This window comes from Macrobrachium rosenbergii, chromosome 32, assembly GCF_040412425.1.
Source record: "Macrobrachium rosenbergii isolate ZJJX-2024 chromosome 32, ASM4041242v1, whole genome shotgun sequence".
Lineage (NCBI taxonomy): Eukaryota > Metazoa > Arthropoda > Malacostraca > Decapoda > Palaemonidae > Macrobrachium > Macrobrachium rosenbergii.
In genome coordinates this window covers 1,153,493-1,180,835 of record NC_089772.1, presented here as the reverse complement: position 1 = coordinate 1,180,835, position 27,343 = coordinate 1,153,493, and the positions used below count along the sequence as shown (strand labels likewise).

The window sequence follows — 27,343 nt, the reverse complement described above, 5'->3', positions numbered from 1 at the left end:
CAAACAAACTGTAGACTGTCATATTATTGTTATTCAAGAATCAACACAGATTCCTACATGTATCTCAGTAAGGATGATGTTACAACCTCAACCTTTACCAAAGAGTATAGAAAGGGATTAAGGCCACCTTGATCCAGTTGACTCAGTAGATAAGAATTCTTGCTCCTAAAAGTAGACACCATCTGCCTATAGACAACATAATCCCTGTGAATAGAGGCGCTGTACACATGCCAAAATAAAGCGCTTTGAACAGCAATACCTTCTCCGTAAATACACCTTGAAGGAACTTGCATGACTGAGGATGTACAAGAAAAATGTCTCCTGCACATCCACCAAAATATATGATCGTTCTTTTGGAAGGTCACTAAAACCATGCTGGAAAAACCAAGAAGCACGTGGACAGACACATACCGTTACTTAGTCTCTATGCGTCCAACACTGGGTGCCAATCTCCAGTTGCTTATTGTGCTAAAAAAAGTCTGAGGTAAAATCCCCTGTTCCATTTCATTCTCTCTAATTTCCAACCTCCTACTAAAGAATGAGAGACTTCTCCTGGGAGAGACAAAGGGACAGCTATAGGAGACTAAACCAGTGGTGGGTAACCTAAAAGGAATCATAACTCTCCTTCAGTGCCTCCACCACTTAAAGCTCTGCTCCTAAGTCTCTCCAAGCATGCCAGGAGGCCTGCAATTGGCCATCTACCAGAACCTGAGGGCTGAGCTGATCCCCAAAAGATATAAAACAAGATTTGTATCAATATATCCTCCCTTATTGCCTTAACCTGTGCAGCATTAAGCCTTTACTACAGAGAAGAGCATAATTGTTTTCACTTCTTCCTAACCAGTTAGTATAAGCATGAGAACATCAGCCTGAAGCATCAGAAATGGGTTTGACAGTTAAAAGTTAAAAAATGACATTTTTATAATAAAATAAAGTTTTATATATACTTGCCAAATAATTACATAGCTATAGTTTGAAACTACAGCTATGTAATCACTTGGGCAAGTTACTTACATAAAACTTAACACACTTCCTCAATAACTCCTGCTGGTGCCAAAAACACTTAAAGCTGGCCTCACAACTCCCTAAGCAGGTGCCAAAAACACACCAAGCTGGCGCCTCAACCTCTCTAAGTTGACGCAGAGAAGAGGTAATTATTGTGAACACAAGTTCAATAAAAGATAAAAACTTCATTTATCTAAACTAAGACTCCATTTCAGTAAGTCCAAAGCACTTGTCAGTCTTGAGTTTGTCTCTTCACAGGAAAGATAAAGAAAACCGAATCTTCAACTGAAGATGGTTTAAGCGCCGATTAAGCACCTGTATTACAACAGGCGGTGCTCCACGACTTCATAAAAAACCAGAAGACAAGCTCCAGCAGACTTCAAAGGAGCTTAGTGTGCCTGAGTATGAGAAAACTTACAAAATGCACTCTGACTGAAGGAGAAAGCTTGGATTCTCCAAATACTTAAAATGGCACCAAAACACTCGAAGACAACCGAGACCTATTCTCTGTGTGTTCTCTTTCCTCAGCTAAATGAGGATACAGCAAAGCTCAACGCTCCAGCAAACGCCTATAAAACCAAAGATCTACCAATTCAAACTCCTCTTCTGCCAGAGGGCAACAGCGGGAGACAGGAGGTGACAGCAGATGAGTACCTGCATCACATCCGTGACTCAATGAAAAGGGAGACAGGAAAATGAAGTCCAAAGGAATTCAGCTCACTGAAAGAAAACGAGGTGACAATGAAAATGGGAAATGTTGGGAGGCAGGGGAAGAGGAGTTACAACTCTCCTACCTCATCTGAAAGAGAGTCAACACTCCCTTAGAAAGCTAAGTACAGTAGTTAGAATAATATTTAACTGGGCAACAACAATAGATACTTTAACCATGGTAGATTTCAACGGAGAAAGAGGAATAGGCTAGCAGACAAGGATTTGGAATGAGCAAAAGATGAAGAGATTGGTTAAACAACTGACTGAGTCAACATAATGTCAGAATAAGCACAACTCACTACTGTACAGACATTATTATTAATAAAACTCTGTACCTATGCAGTTACTATACAGTAGTCCTATTGGGGTTAACATCTTCATACTAGGCGCTGATGATGGTAAATGTCGCATACGTAGCGAAGATTAATGTTTACCCAAACGATCTTTCAGCTATGGCACTATACGAGACTCAGACCATGAAAAACGAAGGCAGGTGATGGAGGGCACAGAACAACATCGGCCACAGAACCAACCCGGTTCCCTGGCAGTAGACTCTTCCAACTGTTGCAGGGCAGTACTAGGCTCGGGCTACAGATGGGCATGGGCACCGACACCTTACCTCTTATAAGGCAACACGAAAATGATCACACTCTAAGGGGGGACCAGGACCCGTTCCCTAACCAATTCAGGCAAACCTTGTACTAACCAAAACAAGATTTACATCCTGTTCTACATTCTAAATACGCTTTTCCTGAACTGATAGAGGAGCCGAAGGCAGAGCTAAAGAGGAAGTCTCAGTACTAACTAAAGCATCAGCAAAGGAAAAGCCTAGACTGAGTATGGATAACCACAGATAAGGGACCTGGAGATGGGGAAGAAATGTCAGGTTGATAACCTGACCTAACTAATTGCTTCCGCAATCTCTGCTTCCCTTCTCTTCCTATACTAACGAACTTAAGCATTAAGTCCTAAAATCCCTACTTCCTCACATCTATTCAAAAGATTACACTTTATCCATTGCAGCTGGCATAAACAGTGTGCATCTCCTAAAAAAATCAACAACCAGATAACACAGTAATCATTCTTACAGAACCTGACATTTTTAGCCTGGATTCCACTGGAGGCATCCTAGGAAAAACAAATGTACAGTACCGTGATAGCAGCAAACAGCCATGGAATACCAACAAGCACCTGTACACAAAGGAGAATTCTTAGAAGAGCTAAAACATTTGAAACACACCTGGTGGAGAACAGGTGTACTAGACAGTCATCCATTTGATCTTTGTTTAAATGTCAACTCTCCTATCGGCACGGAGTTGTAAGCCATCTTTAACTGCAGGTAAGATTTGTCCCAAATAAATTAATTTATAAGTGTAATGTTTGTTTTCAAATTTAAATCTGATGTCATAGTAAATTGTAAGTATGATGCTTCCTCTTGGCAGCTTGCCCATTGTGTGATGCCCAGTATAGTGGCTTGTGTGCTGCAGTAGTGCCATTGTAAGCTGTCAATAACCAGGAAATATTTTCCTGTTTAGGATAAACCGATGGCCTATTATATATTGAAAACCACATGCTGAACAGTTATCAAGCTGTTAAGATTTTTTTTATATATGACTCTGTGTAATTGAGTTCAGGTTGAGTGGAGCTGTGAATACAGGCAGTCCCCTGTTATCGGCAGGGGTTCATTCCCAAAAGTGTGATGATAACCGAAAATCGGCGATAATAGCATCAATCCCTGGTTATTGGTGCTGATATCCGGTTATCAGAGCCACCAATAAATGGGGATTTGCGCTGATAACTGGAGATCGGCACATATCAGTGCCGAAAATCCAGTTATCGTCGTCATTAGACAAGTGCCGTAAAACTGGATCACCGATAGTCAGGGACTGCCTGTACTTATGTAATGTGAAAATTGAAGGTTTAGGCCTAGGGTGTTACTGTACTTTGCTTAAATATTTTTTTCATTTCCACATTAGTTATGTGTTGAAGGGTAATCATAATTTTACATGAGAGAATTTTATGTAATAAATGTGCTGTGCAGTGATTGTGTCTATTCCTCATCCAACTTACATAAAAAAAAATTTTTTTTGTTAACAATATTTCTGACATACTGTACCCCGTAGGAGGGTGGGGCCAGCAGTGCACCTCATGTGGTGCACTGAAGGCATTACTTAAAGGTCTCTGCCGCGTCCCTTCGGGCCCTAGCTACAACCTCTCCTTTCTTTTACTGTACCTCTGTTCATATTCTCTCTCTTCCATCTGACTTTTCACCCTCTCTAAAGATTGCTTCCTACGCAACTGTGAGGTTTTCCTCATGTTATACCTTTAAAACCTCCTTACTGTCAATTTCCCGCTCAGCGCTGAATAACCTCATAGGTCCTAGTGCTTGACCTTTGGCCTAAATTCCATATTCTATTCTGACATACTGTACATGTTTCCTCAAGACAAGCAGGGAAATCAGGGGTCAAGGGATACCCGAAAACCCTTTACACTGCGTAAAAGTAAGTGGCACAAAGCAGTAGGTAAGCATTACATACCACTAAATGATGTGGCACATACCAAAATATGACAAACTCGTATAACAAGGAAAAACACTGTTAGAAAATAGTTCAAAATAACAGAGCACTGCTTGAAAGAAACTAACATACTAAAAAGTATGCTTTAAAGGAACTAACCTACTACAGGTACTGTAAAGAGTAACAAGTCTAGAAATAGAGAATGACTTGTGCTTACCCCTCTGAAACTGCTGCAACCTCTGGGACATGGCTGGTGATGGCTCTACTGCAATTTTCTTGGTTGGTTTAGCTACAGGATGTGAATGAGCAACAGATGTCTTGCTTGCCATATCTCCACTATATGCATTATCTGCATGAAGGTTCTGAAATATGTTTCAATAACACCATCACTGGTCCTTTCAATGCACAAAAAATCGTCTATATACACATTTATTTCTTTAAAACCACTAGATGTGGACTCAAAGCCACACCAAACTGTACTGATCAAAACTGAGAAGCCTCTATTGTACATGCTCAGTCCAATGTATGGCACACAGCCCATGTGCTTCTCATTTTATGTGAAACATTATAAAAGGCCACAATGTAGGGGTGGGAGAAGAGTACTCAATCTATGATTATTTTGTTTCCATGAAAAACATTATTTAATTAATATAGTATGTTTCATAACAACCCTAATACCGTAATTATATATTATACAGTGTATTACCATAACCTACAATGCAAACCCACGTGATAAGATTACTGGAAAATGAATAAAAGATCAGAAGCAAACCTCCAGGAATTCTGGCAGATGAACACAGATGTGGGTCTTTATCCAGCAATAACACACATGAGTAACAAGCTTGTCCAAGCAGATATTGACCAATACACAGAAGCATATTAAAAAAGCTTGTCACAGGTTAAGAACAAACAATGAAAGCAAATAATACTATGAGCTAACTTACATAAAAAAAAAAACTCACTGGCTCACACCCACTCCAACACAGATCTCTGGTTTATAGGAAAATGGGCGAAAAGGCAAGGTAAAAAACAAAAAAACAAAAATCACAACTTAAAAATATCTCACCTCATTACTAGGAACCTATTCAACTCCAAAATTTTTAGATGCTTTAAGAAAGATTGAAAACAAATGAGCAACGAAAAATGAACTATTACACCACAAACCCACCCAGCTTGACAATAAAATGGACTAATGAATGAACTGAGAGATGTACATTAGAAAAATGAAGCATAAATGGAAAGGAATACTTATGGCAACACAAGGAAGAAGGCAGTACATAAAAGTGACAAACACTACACAATTACAAACCCTGATCATACAAAACTGAACACCGAAGACTTTAAAATGAAATAGGGAAGAAATAATGATGGGAAATAATGAGGGCACTGCAAAAATTTTTTTAAAATGGCATTCCTGGGAAGAGAGGTAACGTTCACTCTGACAGTTACACAAAACAGGAGTGAAGCAGGTGTTAAAGCTGTACATAAAACTGAGCATGTGCAACTGCCATGGAAATAAAACATATCAATGGGGTTTTATATTATAAACACTTTAGATTAGTACAAGTGGAAAATTTACATTAAACTATGCAAGTCATGCAAAATATACTTTATGCAAGATTTTGCAGTCAAGTTAGCATACCTAACACAAAACATTGTCTCTGCAGACACATCATCAAAATATCAAAAGCAAAGTGATTAAGGAAAGGTGAAAAAGATGTGAATAGGGCAAAGCAAATGAACAACGGAAATGGAAAAATTTAAGTTGTAAAAAAGATGCTCAAACAAATGAGTCAGTGTTCAGAGTGACCAGTAAAGCAATAAAGAACAGGCTAGGAGAGCCCTTGGTTTGATGAAATATGATGAATCCCCAAAACCAGTAAGAGTAAACTAAGCAATGTGAAAACAAAAGGACAGATAGGAAGAGACTGTGAAAGAGCCTTATGGTGGACTCTTGTGAGGTAGCACATTTGTGGCTTACGCAATTCAGTGCTTCAAACATAAGAATTATGATAAAATTAATTACCTGGATACTTACCAACTGTTAAATAAGTACACTAACAGTGGTTCTATTCCTTCTGAGTGAAGTTAATCTTCAGAGAAATCATGCTGAATGAAGTCATTTTGAACAAAGCCATTCTGAACGAAACATTAAAGAGCGAATGACAATTTCAGCGAAGGTTGGTTTTAAGCGATTACCAAGAATGGTTATTAGCTTTATTGGCCGTTGTTTTTCAAATCACTTTTCAAATTTACTAAAAGCATTCTTAGTTACCTTGAATGGCTGCTGATGTTTTTGAAATCGTTTTTTCGTCTTCTTATTGGAAATTTCAAACCAGTTATTCAGTTCTTAGTAGCATTTGAAGCTAACCCATCAAGGATATTATAGTTTCCAGTCATGGTAAACACAAAATAGCTTATAATGCTTTCATTTACAGAGAGGATAAAGCTACTCAAAAGACAATTACATGGCATTGTGAAGTGAAAAGTTGCAAAGGACGATTAAGTACCACATTGGAATGCAAAAGGGATAGAAATTGCACTGAGAAAGGAGAACACTCGCACGCTCCCAATCCTGTTAAAGTCGGCGAAGAAAGGGTAAAAGAAAAAGTCTGCAAAGTTCTTGAAACAACACATGATCCACCAAGATGCATACTCCAAGATGCCATTGCTGGTCTACCAAACGAACTTGCAATGAGGATTGGATCAGGGGCAAAATTGAAACGTACCGTATCTAGGAGGCGAAGAGCTATGGTGCACTACCCTCTACCCCCTCAATCGGCTGCATCCATCGTTATCCCAGAATCCCTGTGGTCTACTTTCACAGGTGATAGTTTCATTCTTCATGACAGTGGTGAGAAAAGGGTTATAATTTTCAGCACTAATGAAAGTCTTCCCTGGCTGAGACACAATTGTTACTGGTTAGCTGATGGAACATTCAAAACAGCTCCAAGTATTTTACAAATTTTACAGTGCATGCATTGATAAAGGAAAGTGTAATAACTTGTATATGCTTTACTCACGAATAAATGTGAAGAAAGTTATGAGGCAGTATTAAACAAATTGAAATTACTAGAGCCTTTGCTACACACTATCTCCATTTTGACAGACTTTGAAATTGCTTCAAGAAATGTAATAACGCGCATTCCTGAGCTCAAGCATAGCAGGATGTTTCTTCCATTTAGGACAGTGTATGGAGAAAGATTACCAACGTGGGACTAAGAGAAAAATATGTTAATGAAGAAAATGTTCGAACACTAACCAAAATGATGACCTGCACAGCATTTCTCCCTCAAGACAATGTCATTATAGGATTTCAAGCTGTACGTGATTTGGAAAATTATGATGAAGATCTTGACATTATTTTCGATTATTTCAAAGACAATTATATCGGCTGTCCAATGGCAAACAACTGTAGAAGACTTCAGTTTTCTTTATCTATGTGCAATGTTTTTAGCAGGTTTCAGTTGGATCTCCCGTGAACAAATAATGCTGTAGAAAGTTGGCACACTGCTCTCCAAGACAGCCTATCTTGTAGTCATCCGACAGCTTGGCTCTTAATAGAGGTTTTAAGAAAGGAAGAGGGTCTACAAAGGACGAAACATTTGGAAACAATTTCAGGAGAACCATCACAAAAAAAAAAAAGGATGAAATACAAGAACTTAGACAGAAGAATTAAAAGCATTGTTGAATCAAGAGGAGATTTAGAAATAACTGATTATCTGAGACACCTTGCCTACAATATTACATTTTGAATGGTTATTCATTCTAGAATTTATGGTCTTTATTTCTAGAATAATTTTTTCCCATTTAAAATGTTTTTAATTTCTGTTCTTTTTACAGTAATATATATTTTTATTTCTATCCATGTAATTGTGACGACTGCCAGAGCCGTCTGCACAACACTTGAGAGGCGACTGCCGAAATGCAAGAGCCGTTCTATCACCAAGCTAACTCACTCTAGTTAAATAAGTGGTGGTAGCGGAAGAGCCGCTATTACGAAAAGGAATAATTGTCATAAGGTGACAAAAACGAGGCAATAGAGGGGAAAATTAAGCAGGGGTAGGGTTATTGTCTGCTCGGAGGACGATGCCAAGTCAGTAAATGATAACAGAACTACTTAGGTAAATGTAATACTATATGTCTGTATCCCTAAATGACTACCAGTTCACATACATTACTACCACTCTCTCCAAAACCGACGATACGTGAGCTGGTGAACGCGAGCACTGAACTACCAAATAACCCATCCGAAGAACATTCAATTCGAACCAGAGAGACGGTTGAGAGAAGCGGTGAAGGGCACAGACCTTGGTTCCAAGACACGCCATGGAAAAGACTGTGGAAAAGACCAACGGACCCAGGGTAGTCCAAGGGGACCATAATAAAAGTATACTTCTTAATTATCTATTATTTTTCTCCTGAACCACATAAGGAGCAAAAGAAGGTGGAGCAGAAGTTGAGAGAAAGGAATTAACCTAGGCTGTCTGGTAGGATAATGGAGGAGGAGGAGAAGCAACACCAGAAGACAAAAGGAAAATACTGAGAAAGGCTTATGGTGTGCCCTAATGAATTGTTTACGTAATCCATCGGCCTCTAGCATCTTCCAATACTTCACAAAATTTTCATCCTCTCATCAGATCACTCATTATCTTCACATCAACAAAACCAAAATCGTGCCTCAACAGCTTGGCTAACACACTGCCTACGTCATGCACAACCGAAGCATTTAGTTTCCACAGACTCTTTCCTATATGGCCTAATGCTTTCATCTCTGCTTGTTGTAGGTGACATGATGCATAAGTAGAAAACAAGCACGATACCATACAGGAGAAAATCAGCAGAAATCATCAAAATTATTATTAACGCCAATTCACATCATCTGCTTGAGCACATGGCATGAAGAATTCTGGCAAGAACGTAAACTTTCTAGCGCCACCTGGTGGGAAACAGGTATGGGTTGGCCAAGCATTATTTTTTTTATTTTGATTGTTGATCACACCTAATAGCACAAAGATATAAGCTAACTTTAACAGTAGGTAAGATTCATTCCAAATAATAAATTTTTGCTTCTGATTATTATATAACCAGACAACTTAGTTCACCAGAAACATCAGGTAGTATTACAGAAAGAAATACTATGGCTATAGTGAAAAATTAGTTTACATCACTAGGAAACACCACCATTACAGTATACTGCAACTTAACGAACCTCAACTTAGCAGAATTCTGTACTTACCAGCTACCACATTATGATTATTCTTCCTTATGCTACCATTTCAGATATGGAATACAGTATTTTTTAAAATTGAATGCTATGTATAGATTACAAGTTAGTTTAGGTTAGGAACTACTGGAATTGCTGTGAGCCACATCTAAAAAATAATCGAGTGCAGGCTATACATATAGGGTCTTTGCTACTTATCACAAAGACCAGATGCCCAAAGGATCTGTTAGGCTGAAGTGCTACTGTAATTAGTGAAACAAAAAGGATATATGTTAAAGTGTTTTAACAAGACTGCCTAACCCCAATGTTCAACCTTCAATGTTCAAGATAAATATCAAGAGAAAGGCTCCTAATTTCTAACATTCATCTCTCAAAATCATTGCTATTCATTCAACTGTCTTTGTCAAAACACTGAACTACTGAAAACAAACTGTACCTTGAGAGGAACTGATTGTCCAAATGGTGCCTTGGGGACAAGCACACTACCCTGATTCTTGTTAAAAATTGCTCTTCGTTCTTGAACACTTCTTTCTGCAGGGTCTTTTTCAGGTGAATGATTCCCACCTGTTATAAAAAAGAAGTTTTTTGTACAATATAGTAAATACACAACCTATACAAATTCAACTCCTTGTTCACAATTTACATTTCCTAACCAATAACATAATGCTTTGATGGAAATACACAAGTGTAGCCCATACTCCAAGATTTTTCACATACTAACATAATTTGTACAATCCATACAATTAAATAAACAGGCAATACTCCACACTCCAAGGGCAAGGGACACGAAAATAGTTGCTTTTTGCACCACCAAAATTACCATCTATTCAACATGTCCATTTTGACTGACTTTTGACAATGACTTGGCACTGTTTTTGCCACTTTTTAATGTCAAATTCAAGAAGCTACAGATAAACATTTGCTATATATGGTCATACTTCTCTAAGTAAGAAAACTTTATTGGACCTGGTGGTACAAATTCACCCACCTTAAATAGACACAAAAACTTCATTTCTTTTGTTAAATTTCTTGTTCATAATCATTACTACAACTACTTCATGTAGATCAATTATTGTGTAATTATATTACAGATGGTTTTGATTGGCAGATCAAATATGATTAGGCTATTCATATCAAATTTTTAAAAAATCTATATCTCTCCTAGGTACACGAATGAGAGCCTTTCATATGAGTACCCTTCAGTGTAAGATAAAGACAGTGGTTGCACTTGGTAACTAGGTCATTAACTGGTGGTTACAGGAGTAAGTTGGGGAATATTGAATATCTCTCTCACTCACTTTGCCACTAAGTAATTTATCCTTTGGCCTCAGGGAATAAAGGCTCTGGTTTGTATACCTAGGTAAAGCACAAATTACTTTAATCTGCAGAAACACAAACCACTGCCTTTCATACAGGAGACCCACTCCTTAGGATGGGGGTCGTCTCTGTTAACTGACCAGTTGAAAAACTGAACCAGAAATGCCGAGACTCTGGTCATGACAGTAACTTAAGATGAAATGATCCCTGTAACCACCCCCTAAGTCTAGCATAGGGATTACTGAGTGATAAGTCCTGGGCCTGAGTGAGGGTGCAGAACCACATACAAGTAAGGAAAAGATCAGAGAACCATGAGCTACCCCAAGGAGCTGCACAAGTCTTGGGATCCTTTTGAAAGGAAGAATGGATAAAGTCACATCTTTTGTCTGAAGCACTCTAAGACTAGTTTCTCAATTGAGTGGCTACCTACATCTACAGCCAGTCAAGGACATAATCCAGCTGAGCTGCTGCTCCATAGAGGGAGTAAAAAGCAAGAATGAATAGAAGCCAGTTATTCAATCATTCAACTCAGCCAGAACCTTTGGCGAGATGCTTACTGTCCAAAGGAACTGGGGGCATACATAGCCTGGTGAGCAACCACCAGAGGTTCCAGAGGAAAAGCCTGGAGACCTGTGGGTGAGATCTCTTGGGCGGGATGAAGTAGTCTGAAACTGCAGACACCTACCCTCATCACCCACACACTGAAAAGCTACTCAACTGCCAAGAACCATGCTTCTACTTGTTGATTTTCACACGAGTTGTACAACTGACTACTGTCACAAAATTATCTAAGCTCATCTGAAACATCACAAAGCCAGAAGGGAGATGTTTCTGAATGCCTACTTCTTGCACTTGTTGGTACTGGGCTAGCTAGAGGTGCCAAGATCTTTAATATAAGAGATCGTGCCCTACCAAGTAGCTTGCACAGCTAACAACAGGTACAGAAACCTCTTGTCTGGACCACCAGAAAACCCCAGAGAGAGGAAACAAAAGTTCATGTTTCTTGTCAGACTGACAATTCCTGAATTAACAAGCACAAGAGTGATCCCAAACTCCAAGTACTAGACAAGGAGGCAATGAAACTAGCAAATAAACTTCGATGAGGAACACCAGTCTTGTGAGTGAGGTCTCGGTCCAAGGCTTGACAAAAGAGTTCAATGGGGCCCGAGTAGACTACAGAGGATGAGAATTATGTCTCTCCCAGAAAACTGTAGTCCTGGGAGGGCAAGATTAAGTGAAGCTCCAAACTGGTATATACAGCTTAGCCACAACTGAAGGATCTATGCCTTTCAGTCTGAAGTTTTGGTTCCAGGCAGCTAGCCTTTCACCATGGGGAATGAGAGGAGCTTGGTTCTATTGAAAGTAAAGTCCATGATCCCCCAAAATGGAAGCTCCAGTCACAGGGTTGCATATTCACACAGATTGTCCATCACCCCTGGATGGGAGAATGAGCCACAAGAAATCTCTGAGAGACTGATAAGAGCCAGGGGATTGGGAAAAACCTGCTCACTTTGAGATCCACAAGGAGCTGCCAGATGCCTGAATCCCAGCATGATCAAAACATGGTTGATCACCCAGTGGGACAGAGATGGAGTAGGGGAAAAGGTGGAGTTCAGAATGTGTCAGGGGTGCTGGGAGGTGTCCTTCAAGGCTAAAGGGTAATGGCACAGAATAACAGCACACCAAAAGCTCGTTAGTTGTGTGGTGAACAGGTTGATCACTGGTGATTCTAATGCTTTTTCACACACATTCATTAACACTGTAAAATAATGTATCAAATTTACATGTAAATGTACTAGACTTATAGAAATCATTCTTCAAATTTAGATATAAACATTTATATGGACATACAGTTGACCCCCGCTTATTCACAGTTCAGAATTCACAGCTTCACCTGTTCATGGATTTTTCTGTATAACTTATCTCCAAATTATTTGCAAAAAATTAGGTAATTTGCAGATTTTTTTGTTGAGCAAGAGTCACTAATTACTGTATTTTCATGTTATTTTCGTGACTAAATACATTTTTTATGATAAATTATTTACTAATTTTCAAATGTAAACACAGCAAACATCAATAAAATGTATTTTTTTCAATAAATATTTAAATACATGTACTTCTTAACTCTGAGAGAGAGAGAGAGAATTATGAAAGCCTGGGACAAGAAACAGGTTTGTAAACTTTGCCCTGGCAATAAACGTTTTCTCTCCCCTCTGTACAAGAGGGACCTCCTTATTGAAATGATATTATTGTAAAGTGTTTTAGAATGATAGTTTAAGGTATACATGTAAACAAAATATCAGTTCACCCTCTCTCAAGTTATTCTCTCTTTCGCCAATAATTCATGAATAATTTCACTTTTGATATTTAACATAAGGCAACCCCCTATATTTCTCGCTCTTTCGGTACTTTACATATCCTCTAATGAAATATGAATTACTGTATCAGTAACATAAAAACTCCAAGAAGTTCACAAAGCCATCACTGAATGAGCACATGCATACATATGTAAGTGTTGCAATTTTTTTTTATTCCTTTGATGTAGGTTCCAAGATGACATGCTATTGGCTGGAGGAGTTGGAAGTAGCCAGATCACAGAGCTTGTAGCAAACCCTCTCTCTCTCCATGACAACACACTATTGGCTGAGAAGATTGGAAATAACCAACCATAAAGCTTGTAGCTCAGATGCTTTGTGTTTACTAGTCAGAAGGGCGAGTTGTATTTTTTTCTTCTTTTCTCTCCCTCTCAGTGAAGAGAGAGAGAGACAGAGAGAGAGAGAGATTTTTAGAGAGAGAGATGAGATGTTTTTGAGAGAGATGGTTTTAGAGATAAAGAGAGAGATTTTTTCATCTATTTTAACATGTTGTCCTTTTTGTTTTCAATGCAGTTTTATAGATAACTAGGAAAATACAGTAAATTAGGTAAGATTTTAGCATAATTTTGAGAATTCCCAGCCTTTTCTAGTACAGTAGATAAGTGGGAGGGGTGTAGCCCTAATACTGATGTGAAACGTGCTTGGCCACCTCTCTCTCTCTCTTAATGAAATATGAATTACTGTGTCATAAACAAAAATATGAAACATACTGAAACTGTGAGAGAAAATGGCTGTACTTAAATACAGGGGTAACTTGATTAGTTTTCACATGTAGCTGTAAGCCACATATTTTTAAGAGTAATGTTGTAAGATGACTTTGAAATAATATTAAAGTGTTTTAGGATGATAGATTAAGGTTTATTTGGTGTTTGAACTATTAAAATAGGCAGTTATAAGCATTTTAGAGAGGGTCTGTGGTCTTTGAACTATTAAAATAGGCAGTTATCAGCATTTTTTGAGGGTGGGTGTCAAGTATTTGTGGATTTTAAGCTATTCGTGGGTGGCTGTGGTCCCTATCCCCATGAATACCGGGGGTTGACTGCACAGTCATAGTACCCTAATGCATGCCTGTGAATATGAACATCCTTAGGAACGGCTACAAATAGAAAAATTAACCCTAAGTAGATGAACATGATATTTGTTATTACATAAAAAGTTGGCAATACTTTGATTTCATTCATTCACACAAAAGAAAATAGGTAGCACAGCAAATCACACAAATATCAGTACAACAAAAACACGTATGTGCTAGGCTAGTTACGCCAGGTCTCTATGCAGCAAATTAAGCTATACTGGGGTTCTTTATATTAAGGTTTTAAGTGGATTTGATAAAGCACAATCATAATTACCCTTTATTAATCTTCGTGATAGCCTAAGAGGTGGGATGACAATCTACTTTTAATTTCTTGATCTACCTAAAGATGCCTCAATGACCTTTGCTTAAAATCTGCCACACCTTCACAGATCCTTTGTCATCATAACTGTCAACACTTTTACGGCAAGTTTCCCGTCTTGACCATGACTCTTCCATTCATATATTTGAGTATAAGTGTTTCTGGTAGGTACAGTGGCTAAAAATATCCACTGCTGTGATGAATTTGGAGTTTCCTTAATGGCCTCGAGATAAAACCGGGCCCTAAGTACAGACCTTCCAGTTTCATATGACTCTTGATGACTTCATCCTTTCTCTTGTGATTTGTATTCCTCACTTATTTGTACAATTTGTGTTGAGATATATATTCTATTTTAACGCCACCACATAAAAAGCTTATGTCAAAATGGTAGCCAACCATTCTACATTTTCTAAATGATAAAATGTCAGTTTTTGTTAATATAGGGTACATGAGAGATTTAAATACTCATTCTACTAAAAGTCAGCAACCCATCACAAACTATCAATCATTACTCAATACCTATGATTTTACCAGCACACCTTGTGTGAAATAATAGTTTTCACACTCTGAAATAATGATACAGTATTTAAAAAAATTTCACACCTTTAAATGAAAGTACTTCTAGAAAACAAACACTACACAAACTATACCACAAACAGTTTGGTGTAAGTTCCAAGCTAATCCTTTCTTGATAATGGGGAATGGATATAACCTATTCTTAATAATGGGGAATGGATGCTGATAATGTGGAATGGATGAAACCTATTCTTGATAACTGGGAATGGCCATTGCCTCTTCTTGGTAATGGGGAATGGAAGAGGAACACATTGGCAACATACATTTTTAAATTAAAAAATGTGAAACATTAAAAAATCAATCAGTTACTAACCAGCTGAATCAAATGCGGCAGCTCTGGCTCTCACTGAAGACATAAAAGGTTCATCTACAAGAGGAACAGCTTCTGGCATAGGTGCTTCTCCCTTTACTATATCACCTACAGGTGGTGGTTTGTGAGGACTAAGGTCTCTGTGGCTGCTTCTTCCTGGTCCACAACGACTAAAAGGTCCTTGAACTTTCTTTGGGCTACTGTCTGCTTGACTTGTATATTCCTCCCTAAACTGGTCATCAACTTTTCCATCCCGAGACCCTAATCTGAAAAGAAAAAACAAAGTACCAACTCCAAAGTCATGAAATGAAAACTAAGGTTTTCCATATTTGTAATGATAAACTGGTCAGTAGACTTTCATAAAAAAAAAAAAACCCACACAGATAAGTCAAACCTCCAACTGATTAACGAAGCTACTAAAAACAAAGAAACTTATGAACAGTTCTGTTGACATTTGATAATTATAGTCCTGGCACCATATAATCAAGGATAAGTATCGAGACACTGGCAATCTAACTGACTAAATGCACCAGTTTCAATTTCTTACTGTATGTAACATAGAGGCCTACATGTTATCTTTATAAATGTCTCCTAAATACTCACTCTTGCAACAGAAATTATACAACGCATGCACCTTGTTTCTGTTCACTTCCCCCCTTTCTCATTGTATGAAAACTATAATCTGTTGTAAAGAGTATCTTGTCTACTTCACCTTTATACAGTAAACCCCCTTATCCGTTCTGGCGTATTCGCAGATTTCTCTGTGGAACGTATCTACCCATTATTCGTGGAAAATTCGCCCATTCGCTGTATTTTTTGCTGAGAATATTCACTAATTACTGTATTTTCATATCATTTTCATGACTAATTGCACTTTTTGTGATAAAACTATTAAAATACTCAGGTATAAGCATTTTTAGAGGGTTTTTCTTGTGTTTAAACTATCAAAATAGGCAGTTCTAAGTGTTTTTAGAGGGGTTTTAAGTATTCGTAGATTTTAGCTATTTTGGGGAGGCAGGGGTGTGTTGTTACATATCTCCCACGAATATGGGGGGCTTACTACTGTATATCTGTAAGTCTGAAGTCTGGTAAACAAATGTTTACAACTTTGCTTCTTATTTATGCATGAAATTGCATAAAACTCATTCAGAAACAATTTAAAAGAAAAGTCCCACCTGGGACAAATTGCATATTTGTTCTCCCACTTTGATTTACTATGCTTTTACTCATAAAGCTTATATTATTTACTCGATAATTTACTTTATTTCTCACCCATTCACAAGTAACTGTTCACAGATAATATAATAAATGAACATAAAATCATAACCTTTTGTACCTTGAAAGATTTCCATTTTTTGAAGGACTTGATAATTTAACAGGACTCCCTGCTTGTATATGACTGCTACTCTGAGACTGGTAAGATTTAGATGGACTACTTGTCCCAGAGCGTGATTTCACTGGACTCCTGGAACGATCCACACGCTCCGGTGAGGCATCACGGATGTGCTGTTCCCAGCGACTTCTCATCTCGTCTACTTTTGAAGGACTTACATCACGTCGGTTACACTGAAAAAAAAATGCAGATTAAGAGAAATATTAAGCTATGACAAACAAATTACTCAGAAAAGACAATCCAGAGGTAGTAAACAAAATTTCCCTCATCTATTATGCTGCTGGGCTTATGGGCACCAAATATAAAAGTATGTAATAACTAACAATTACAAATGAGAATTTACAATCCTGCAGCAATAGCCTTCGCAACCAAGCACATAAATCAGAGCTTATTTACTCACCAAGGGAATATACACAGCTGAGGCTTTCAATAACAAAAGCAATCCCACAGAATAAGTGTTGATTACTACTAAAATCCAGACAATAAACATACAATCCCCCATAAATTAACCCCTACTTAAAGAGAGATCTAGAAAACCTACAATGTAACATGACTGAACAGGAAAAAGACTCAAGCTCTAAATATTTATCATAAGAACTGCAAACTATGAGTAAAGAACTTTCGTTACCACTTTACTGAGAAATGTTTGGATTAAAAGAAAACCAAACATCCATTTCAATTTTCCTTCCTTGAAGTTATCAAAAGTTTGTCAGTGGTATTAATATCCCCATGAATCATCACTATATAGAAATAGAAATTTTTATAAAATTTATTTTTCAAATACTAACCTCTATTATGATAGCTGTAATTCCTGCAGGTGTCTAAAAACTAAAAGATTATTGGGATCGTTTAGTTTTAACCGTTTATTAACCCATCCCTTTCAGGTGATTCAAGTGTCTATTGTTTACCATTCAGTTTTTTCTCTGTTCACACGAGGGGGAGGTTGGGCAGGGTGATACATAATAGAAAGGCAAGTATTTAAAAAATAATAAAAAAAATTTCCACTTTTGAAATGAATCTGACCTCTATTATGATAGCTGATTCACACATTGAAGAAAAGGAGGCAGAAGAGAGGTGCCAGGACAAATAATTATAACCCACAAGGCAAAAACAAAATCCCAACAGGAATAAGATGCTTCTTGCCTAATGATTAGAGTCCAACTGCTGGTACTGTTGTCAGGAGAGGACTAATTCATTAGGCTGCAAGGATCTCTTAAAGATGCTAGAGGCTCCTTGTAAGGGTATGACTCTCACTTTGATGAAAGTGGGACAAAAGGCCTTGTGCCTCGGCCAGCAGGGCAAAGAAGGTAAATGAATGAAGGCTTTTACCCATCACAAACTAAGCACCTTCATACTCCCCCCAAAATTTCTTAGGTAAATAGGAAAGACTGGAGTATGGCTACCCTAAATGTTAAGGATATGAGTTCCCAGTCAAAACAAGGGGTGAAAGTGCCGTGCATGACTGTACTGAATCTCTACATCTTGCAAATATGGACCTACATCTCCACTGGTCTGCACTGACAACATTCAAGACTGGAAAATAAGGTAGTTGCCACTGCTTTCCCTTATGGAGCTTACCTTTAGGAGTGGAAAGAAAGAAAGGTCTAGATTAGAGTGCGGTTCCTTGACCCGAGGCCATGGTATTTTTTGCCACAGGTCTGAGGTCCCTAGTCCTTTGCTCTCAAAGACTGTGCTGTGAATGGACATAGGGAGGATAAACCCATCTATCACCAAGGAAGTCAGTCTGGGGATAGAAAATAATCGAACAAGAGCCCATTTAATATATTCATGTGTTGTTTGGAAGGGGAAAAAAGGAAAGGACCTGATCCTTGTGAAGTAAAGCCCACTTTCCAGAAGAAAGCCTCAAGTTCACTGCCTATAAAAAAGTTTTAATCATCAAATCTTTTAGGAAGGCTGAGCTTAAGAGTTTACATGGAGGCATACTCAAATGCTTTAGCACTGCATGAAGTCCCAGCCCCATGGTTTAATTGGAGAATAAGGAATCAAGACTCAAGGAAGTGAAAGCTTCCTTAATGTCCTGGTGAGCTGACAGATCTTGACCAGAACATCTTGATACAGATGCTAACGTGAAGCTGTACCCCTTAATAGATAGAGGAGACAAACCTTAAATGAAGCGTAAATGAGTAAATAACTTCATCAGGTTATTAAATGTGTCAGAAATCATCTTGGAAAAGCACCAAGCTCTAAAGTCTGACCACTGTCTCTCATACAGTGCATAGTTGACTGCCCTCTGGAAATAATCACAGATCTTCTGCGCTCCTTGGGAAAACCTTATGTTTACAAGAGAAAATAGATTGTCTGCGTATAGTCAGCTGAAGCATGGGGAGTCTCTGAGACAGAAAATTTTAGAACCATTCCCTGCATGGCCACTATGGAGTCATCAAGGTCATGCATGAATCCACGGTTAGCCAAAATAGTCAAAACCCTTTGATACATAACTAAAATGGGAAAAAATAAAGGCCCAGATTAAATCAGTCCAACAACATGTGTCTACTGCCCAAGATTTTGGATCCTGAACTGGCAGACAAAAGATGAATCTTGTGTCAAAGAGATCCAGAAGGTGAGTGCCCTCAACTCCCACTGACCTGCAGACTTGTGGATGAGTCCATTCTGAGGACAGAACTTGATCCTCCCTGTTCAGCTATCAGCCACAATGTTCATTCTTGGCACAGTTGAGGAAGAGACACATTCCTTCTGTCTGCTCAGGTGAAAATGCTAATTGATCAGGCACAAAACTCTGAGTTTGTGCCTCACTGCTTAAGTAAGCTAGTTCTAGCTCTCCCAATGCTAAAGGGATTTTACAATGGATGCATCTCCAGCTGTTTTGTGTAGCTCCCATTCCCCACAATGTGTCTGCCAGCTGCAACCACATCCCAACTTTCAGTCAACATAAATACCATGTGAAGTCTGAACTCTTCAATTGGAGGGAGGCACTTATAAATGATGAGGCCAATGACTCCACTGTCTCCAATGGCTTCTAAATCCCTAGAAACTACAATTGCACAAAAACTGGTTGATTTCCTATTCCACTGATTCTTCAGAAAGAATTGGATTAGCCTCATCCTTAAACTTTTTCTAGTTTCTCTAGGGATGCTATTTCTCTCTGCAGAGACAGGCATTTGGAATATTTATTATTCCCCACATATTTACTAATACAGAAGATTGACTTTTGCCCTCAGGCTTCTCCTTGGCTGTCTACTTGACTCAGACAGTTGTCTAGAAAGAGGAGCAACAGGAGAGTCCACTTGCCCAACTGAGACAGGATCTTGTAAAAATTTGGGAAGAAGCACAAAGTGGGAAATAGCATCTAGCATGTCTATCGACTGCAGCCAATCTTCCTCTGAATCATCACTAAAACCAAACTTGCCACCTCCTAAGTAAATGGAGTCAGACAAACAAAAAAGATTTGCTTTGAGGCATTCAGTGCTTGTCTCCATCCCCCCTGAAGCATCAGTATCACAAACAGGCAATTGTAGAAGCCATGAGATGACTTTGTAACAAATTCCAGTCCCTGGCAAATGAAAATCTGCATCTCACTGTAGGACCTGGAGCTTCTCCTTGTAGTGTTGGTAGGAGGGGTAAACAAGCAGAGAACTCACTAGGGTAGCCTGGAAAAGGAAGGGTAAACAAACGGAGAACTCAAGGAGCGTGGAAAAGGAAAGGAGTCTGTAGGAAGGAGGGGTAAACAAAAACAGAACTCACTAGGGAAGCCTGAAAAAGGAAGGGAGTGGTGTAATGCACCTTCTCTTGGTGCTCTGCACTAACAATAAATGCACGCTGTTACTAAACACCTATGAGCAACAAAACATACCCCTGGCCTTTACTCCACCTCCTGCACAACAGTGCCCAAAGCCAACCCCTTCAGCAAAGAATGAACAAGTGCCGCATTAAAACTTTGGTTCTGAGCCACAAAGACTGAAGGGGCGAGAAAAGTACATATAACTGCTCTTGGTACCCAACCTTAACATTGTAAAGAAGTGTAAAGACTCCTCCCTAGAGAACCCAGCATTGGCACTCTCCCACACTGACGAGGCGGAGGCTGATGCTAACACCAAAGGAGATTGAAGCACCACTGCCATAAGCGCGAAAATGCCCTGAAGAGACGCTGGTGATAGAGCAGAAAATGCCTGCAGCACCGAATATGAGGCGGCTGGCACTAATGCCCGGTCAACACCAGAGGAGAAGCTGGCATAAATGGCGAGTGTCTGAAGTGCCAACTATGTGGCAGATGGCACTAATGCTGAAAGCGTCTAAAGCACTATGTGGTGGCTGGCGCTAACACCAGGTTAATGCCAGAGGGAGCCACTGGTGCGGAAGCCTCAAGCATCTAAAGCACTGACAATGGCTGGCGTTAACACCCAGTAAACACTTGAGGGGACGCTAACATATGCCCGGTTAACACTGGTGTTAACACCAAAAGCATTTGAAGTGCCAACGATGTAGCAGATGGCGTTAATGCCTGGTAAAATGCCTGAGAAGATGCTGGCACAAATGCCAAAATCGTTTAAGGTGCCATCAAAGTGGCGTTTGTCACTAATGCCACAAGCGTCTGAAGTGCTGAAGATGTAGCGGATGGCATTAACGCCTGGTAAACACCTGAGGAGACGCTGGCATAAATGCCAACAAAGTGGCAGCTGGCATTAATAACCGGGGAGACGCTGGCACCAAAGGAGAAAGCGCCAATTATGAAAAACCTAGTCGAGAAGAAGCCAAACCTCAGTACTACAGAAACAGTAGCAGTCAATAGGTGCAGGCTCAAAGCCCATTCAGGGAAGCAAGCAAGCGTCAGTGTTGTAGAGGAGACCTAACGCAGTGTAGTGCCAAAGGGGACAGAAATCTAGAACGAGCAGATCAATGGCTCGTACACTCAATCCCCGATGTGCAAATAACCCTCCTGCGTGTCGGCGTGATGATGTGGACATGGGCTGACACCCAAAAGGAGAAACGGAGTCTGGTGCCAAACGAGAGCTCTCATGAAGTCATCTAAGCGCACTGGGAAATAGCCAGCACAGACCTAATCAGGCTATGAAAGGCTAACTACACTACCTACACCACTTTAGCATCAGAGTCCAGCTGGAAAACTAAGGCTAATTAGAGGGAAATCCTGGAGAAGTAGGGGTGGTGGTAGCAGAACTTCCTGCTCCCAGAAATGAAGGGAGTTTCACCTCCTCTGAAATTTTAGATTTAATTAAAGCAAAAACCAGCTCCTTGTCAGAGAAATGGTTGGTGCTACCCTGTGCCTGGGCCCCAAATAATCATCTGCGCAGGAAACAGAAGCTCCCTGTACATTCTCACTCTTCTGCACGGACACTGAGTTCAGTGAAAGATAAAACCAAAACCGCCGAATGAACCAACACCAAAACCTTGAAGACAGTCTGTTCTGCTACTGAGACAGTAGCAATCAAATAAGAAGGATCTGCTAGTCTAACAGGTGACTAGGTCTATTGCCTTGTGGCATTTGCCCAAATGCGGTTCAAGACAGTGCCTAGACCTCAGGAGCTAGAGGCAATGAAGAAGGGGAACGAAACTGAAAGACAAAGCCTGAGAAGAACATGACTACAATGTGACGACCACACTTTCCACATCGCCAACAGTGAACACACAACAGAATAGTATAAGCTACTACTTTGTGATCTCATGAGAAGGTGGCACTGTCTTGCTAGGCACCCAATGTTGATGAGAATGCCTGAGAAAGGAAGGAGGACATAGGGAACAAATGTGTTCACAACCTGATCGCGGCTACTCACACAAACCTCTCCCACACCAAACAAATGGCGCAAAGATAAATCTGCATAACCACACAGCCTGGGAGACCAAGAAGAAGAATGTGAACATCCGAAACCAGGCAAGATCGAGCACCTGAAAACCAGGTGAGAGCCTGAAGCCAGGCGCCCGCCTGGAGAACTGCACCTCTCACAGAAGAGTACCTGTGAGAAAACAACGAACCCTCGTGCAAAGGAGGGCCAAGGAATACTCCAGATAGGTCTCCAGCAGGGCCTAGGGGATACAGAATCAGATATTTATGAATGCCCTCATCCTTACCAAGCATATCTATCTCCTGCCCATGCAAACTTTGCTAAAGTTTGCTGTGCTTTCTTTCAGCAACTGAGTGCCAACTTGTACAGGATACATACACGGTTGGCCAGAGGAAGAAGACAACGGGCACAAGCCACTTTCACTACCAGACATACACCGCTTCCCTGTACCGCCAACGGTGGAAGGAGTGTCAAGGGGTATGGCTAAGGTATGGCTATCAGGGAGGGAGGGTGTTGGCACTTCCTCTGCTGCAAGGGGAGAACCCAATAAAGGATGAATACACTGGGCTGGTAAAACAGCAAGTGTTGAGATTACCTCCATAAACTTTTCAAATGTATGCCTAAGACTGGCTACATTGGCTTCTAATTTGCCAAACTTTGTATTCTGAACAATGCGGGGAACTCTGCGAGGAGACAAAATAATTTGGAGCATTACTAGCACAACAGGGAGAGTGGGAAGAGCTGTCTGACAGATCGATAGATGAGAAACTTACTTTAATCTTCACCTCTTATCCTAGTGTTAGAAGAATCTTTTTTCTGTCTTTTCCTATTTTTATATGCTTCTCTCATAAGGTTATGCTTTAAATAAACAGTTGTTACTTCATCTGACCAAACAATACACTGATCACAGCAATCATTATAAGAACAATCCTTGGTCCTACATTAACACATAGCCTGTCGTGACCATGCAAACTGAAAAGTAAACCTGGGTCTTCTTCCTTTTTGGATGACAATTTCAATGACAAAAACCAAGATAATCCAAACCACAAAATACAGAATATGATGTTCCTTAACGATCATAGCCACATCTCACTCATTATGTGCTGGTGGTGGGCTCAAGACAGAAAAAAATTAATGGTATACAATAGACACTGAATCACCCAAAAGGGATGGGTTAATAGACTGTTAAAACTATATGATCCTATTAAGTTTTTAGTTTTCACACACTATCATCCTCCCGCCTGACATGGGAATTACAGCTGCCATAATAGAGAGGTAAGATTCATATAAAAAATCTATAGATATGATTACTCATATACAATAAGTCATACCTTATCAAAGCTAAAGAATGCCACTTAATTTTATTCAGTAGCTTGAAAAAGCATTTAAAAAGCTGACAAATACAAAGAACAGCACAAGACATCAATGCTTGTTTAACAAATATGTAACCACGTTAACTAAAAGCTACGGAAATCATGCCACATACAACTTACAGCAAATGGAAAGCAAAGAATTTTTAAGCATCGTACCTTGGATTTGCACTCTGGACTGGCTACCCTAGAGAGGGTACGAACAGGGCTGGAAGCAGGACTTTTAGGGTGACAAGTCAAAATGACTGGCGGAGGTGGCGGAGCAGGTGTAGCAATGCTGCTGTTAGCATGCACTGAGTTAAGCTGGTTAAGTGAAGGCTTTGAAGCAATTTTATTCTTCTCTTTCACTGGACTTGTTACCTTAGTCGGACTGCTATGATTCCTCATGAACTCAGCTAAACTCATGCCTTTTACCTTTGAGGGACTGACAGGAGCTGCAGGTTCTCCATTTGTTTGGGCCTCCTGCTCCTTTTTAAAGTCATAATAGAGCCGAGAATGTGACTCAGTTGGAGTGAAACCTTGTGCTTCCTGTAAAGAGAGTAGGTTAAAATGAAATAATGAGAACACAATATCCTGCTTACACAATCTTTACTTTTAAACCTATTACACTATCAAGGATACTGTTGTCTGATTTATAATACTGATAAGAGAACAGAGTATTCTTTTCTTAAGAGTACAAGCAGTCCCAAGTTAATGGCGGGGGTCCGTTCCCGGCCGAGTGGTGCTAACCGCACAATGTACTGTTCAAAGTGGGTAACCACGCAGGTCTAACCTTTCCATTTAGTATGAGAGTTTCACCCTTAAACTGGTGCATTTATGTACAATATAATGGACTGCATTTATGGACCAAAATTTGCTTTTAAACATGACCATACAAGGACAAACCATTGCTCTACCTAGCTGAATATCTTCCCCAGCAAGAAGGCAAGCTACGCAGGAGAGCTCTCTAACTGGTATAAAGTGATAAGCACCCGATGGCTGGGGCAAAGAAAAGGAGTCGAGAAGAATGGAATCACCACCTCAGCAAACATGAGTAAAGAGAAGGGAAAATATTTAGGAAAGTGAAGTGGTTATGGAAATATTGAAAAGATGTGAAGGGGGAAAGTACATACAAGATGAAAACTGAGAAATTATAAATGGAAAACAAGGATACATGTACCAGAATAATTAAACCAGTACAGTACAAAATTTTGACAATCTTCTGAATCAAGAAAATAAGAACTGAGGATGCTGGCATGATCAAGGAGCCGACAGAGAATATAACAGGTGAAAGGATTAAAAGAGCACTCGGAAAGATGAAAACAGAAAAGCACCAAGACCATCCACAGCAACAAGTCATTTAACCTCACAGTCTGGGCTAAATATATATTAAGCATACCCTAGACCGGCTACATTTAAGAATGGCCAATTAAAAAAAAAAAAATTAATGGAAAGCTGAAGATATGCATATGCACATAGTATAAGAAAGAAATTCTAAAATTTTTTGTACCTTCCAGGGAAAGTAGAAAGTGAATGTTTCCAACCCTGTGCAGGGCCTCTTTTCCAAAAGGCAGCTGAAAAATATGCTAATTTTACCAGTTGTGCTTTTTCTAATATTTTTTATTTTATTTTGTAAAACTATAATTACAGATTACACAACATCATAATATATAAGAACTAAAATCAGTAACAAATTCTGAGTATATTTATTGTAAAATATTTATGAGATATCCTGGGTTTGGGAGCACCAGTACATTCTCCAATGACATCTCACATCAAACTGATATCCCTCTCTCCTCTACTGAGAATGCTAGACTGGCTGTGTAAGAGTTGCTAGAACTCATTTGCAGCCCATGGAAGTGAACTGATTACTTTTTCCTGCAATTTTCGTTCAAAATGTACGGCACTAAATCTGGAACACTTATGTATGTTACCCAGACTCCACTACAAAGCTATATGTAATCATATATGTATGTTTCACTCATGAAAAAAAAAACACAGAGAAAGGAAAATGATCAAAGAGGGAAAACTTTGTAATAATGTTATAAAATAGAAAAAAAAAATTAGGAAAAAAAATTAAAATTGATAACTCAGTTTTGCTTCAAGCCAAGGGGTCAGTAGCAGAACAGTCTCCATAAAGAAGTCAACAGCAGGACTGTCTTTATAACACAGCAACAATGGAATATTTTATCACTTGATGTTTCATCTCTAATCACCATAAAAATATTTAAAATCTGAATTTCATATGTCAGCGACATAAGGTTACTGTATACTCTCTCATCCCCAGCTTGTCAAGGCAAGACTTAGTCTCGTCCCAAGCTACTGTGATGAGACTTTGTTGATACTTAGTAAATACCAGTTCTCTCTCTCTCTCTCTCTCTCTGGGGCAATTGGTTTTTTATACATATTACGATGATAACAGATCAAAATAATAATACAGTATACTAAATGGATTCTGTAAGTGAAATAATATATTAATGTGTTTACATTAACATTTGAAAATTAGTAAATCATTGTAACGTACTGTAAATGCACAAGAGAATTTTTATCACTGTTGATATTCTGTTCCATGGACTATTAAGTAGGTTTAAGAGTATAGAAAGTGTTTAAGTGCATAAGAAGTGTTTATAAGTGTGGGAAAGGTTAATAACAGTGTGGGAAAGGTTTATAAGAGTGTGGGGAGGGTTCATAAAGCCTTAAAATATATACATATACAGTAAATAATAAAATAAATAAAAGGTCACTACTGGATTTTCGCCCACCGTGGGGGTTCTAGAACCTAACCCCTGATAGATGAGGGATGACTCTATGTATATATGTGTGTATATATATATATACATATTATATATATAATAAATGGATGTACAGTCTCTATGTGTATGTATGTTCAAGCAACTCTGAAATGCATTGAGCAATTTCAACCAAACTTGGTATACATATGACTTACTATCTGGAAAAGAATACTGTGGGGGTAAGCTGCATCACTAGCACCAAAGGGGGTGGGGGTGGGAAGGGCTTCCCTGAAACTGGGCTGTTCTGCCTGTAGACTTAGTGACTAAATAAAATTTACAGGTTTATCATATCTCCTTTTGGTATACATATAACTTACTATTGGGAAAAGAATACTGTTGGGGTAAGACATCACTGGCACTGAAGGGGGTGATATGTAAAAATAATTGAAAACGACATATATCAGTGTCTAACCCATAGTTTTCGAGGTCACTGAAATGAATAGTGACATTCCCGATGCCCGTTAAGTCCAAGTTCAGCTCAGAAAGGAAGGGGTGAAAAACATGCCAAAAATGACAGATATTAGTGTTTAATCCACAGTTTTCCAGGTCGCTGAGATGAATAGTGACAATCCTGATGACCTTTAAATCCAAGTTCAGCCCA

General features: G+C 39.1%; 1 protein-coding gene across 1 annotated transcript in view; it reads right to left on the bottom strand.

Annotated features, from left to right (window-relative positions):
- LOC136855607 (anillin-like) overlaps window positions 1–27,343 on the bottom strand; it is a 212,793-nt gene that overhangs the window by 94,843 nt on the left and 90,607 nt on the right. Inside the window, exons 4-8 of the mRNA XM_067132701.1 lie at window positions 24,131–24,499; window positions 16,768–16,997; window positions 15,435–15,697; window positions 9,896–10,023; window positions 4,450–4,594 (exon numbers count right to left, since the gene is read on the bottom strand). Coding sequence (XP_066988802.1) covers window positions 4,450–4,594; window positions 9,896–10,023; window positions 15,435–15,697; window positions 16,768–16,997; window positions 24,131–24,499 — 1,135 coding nt within the window. The remainder of the gene's footprint in view (window positions 1–4,449; window positions 4,595–9,895; window positions 10,024–15,434; window positions 15,698–16,767; window positions 16,998–24,130; window positions 24,500–27,343) is intronic.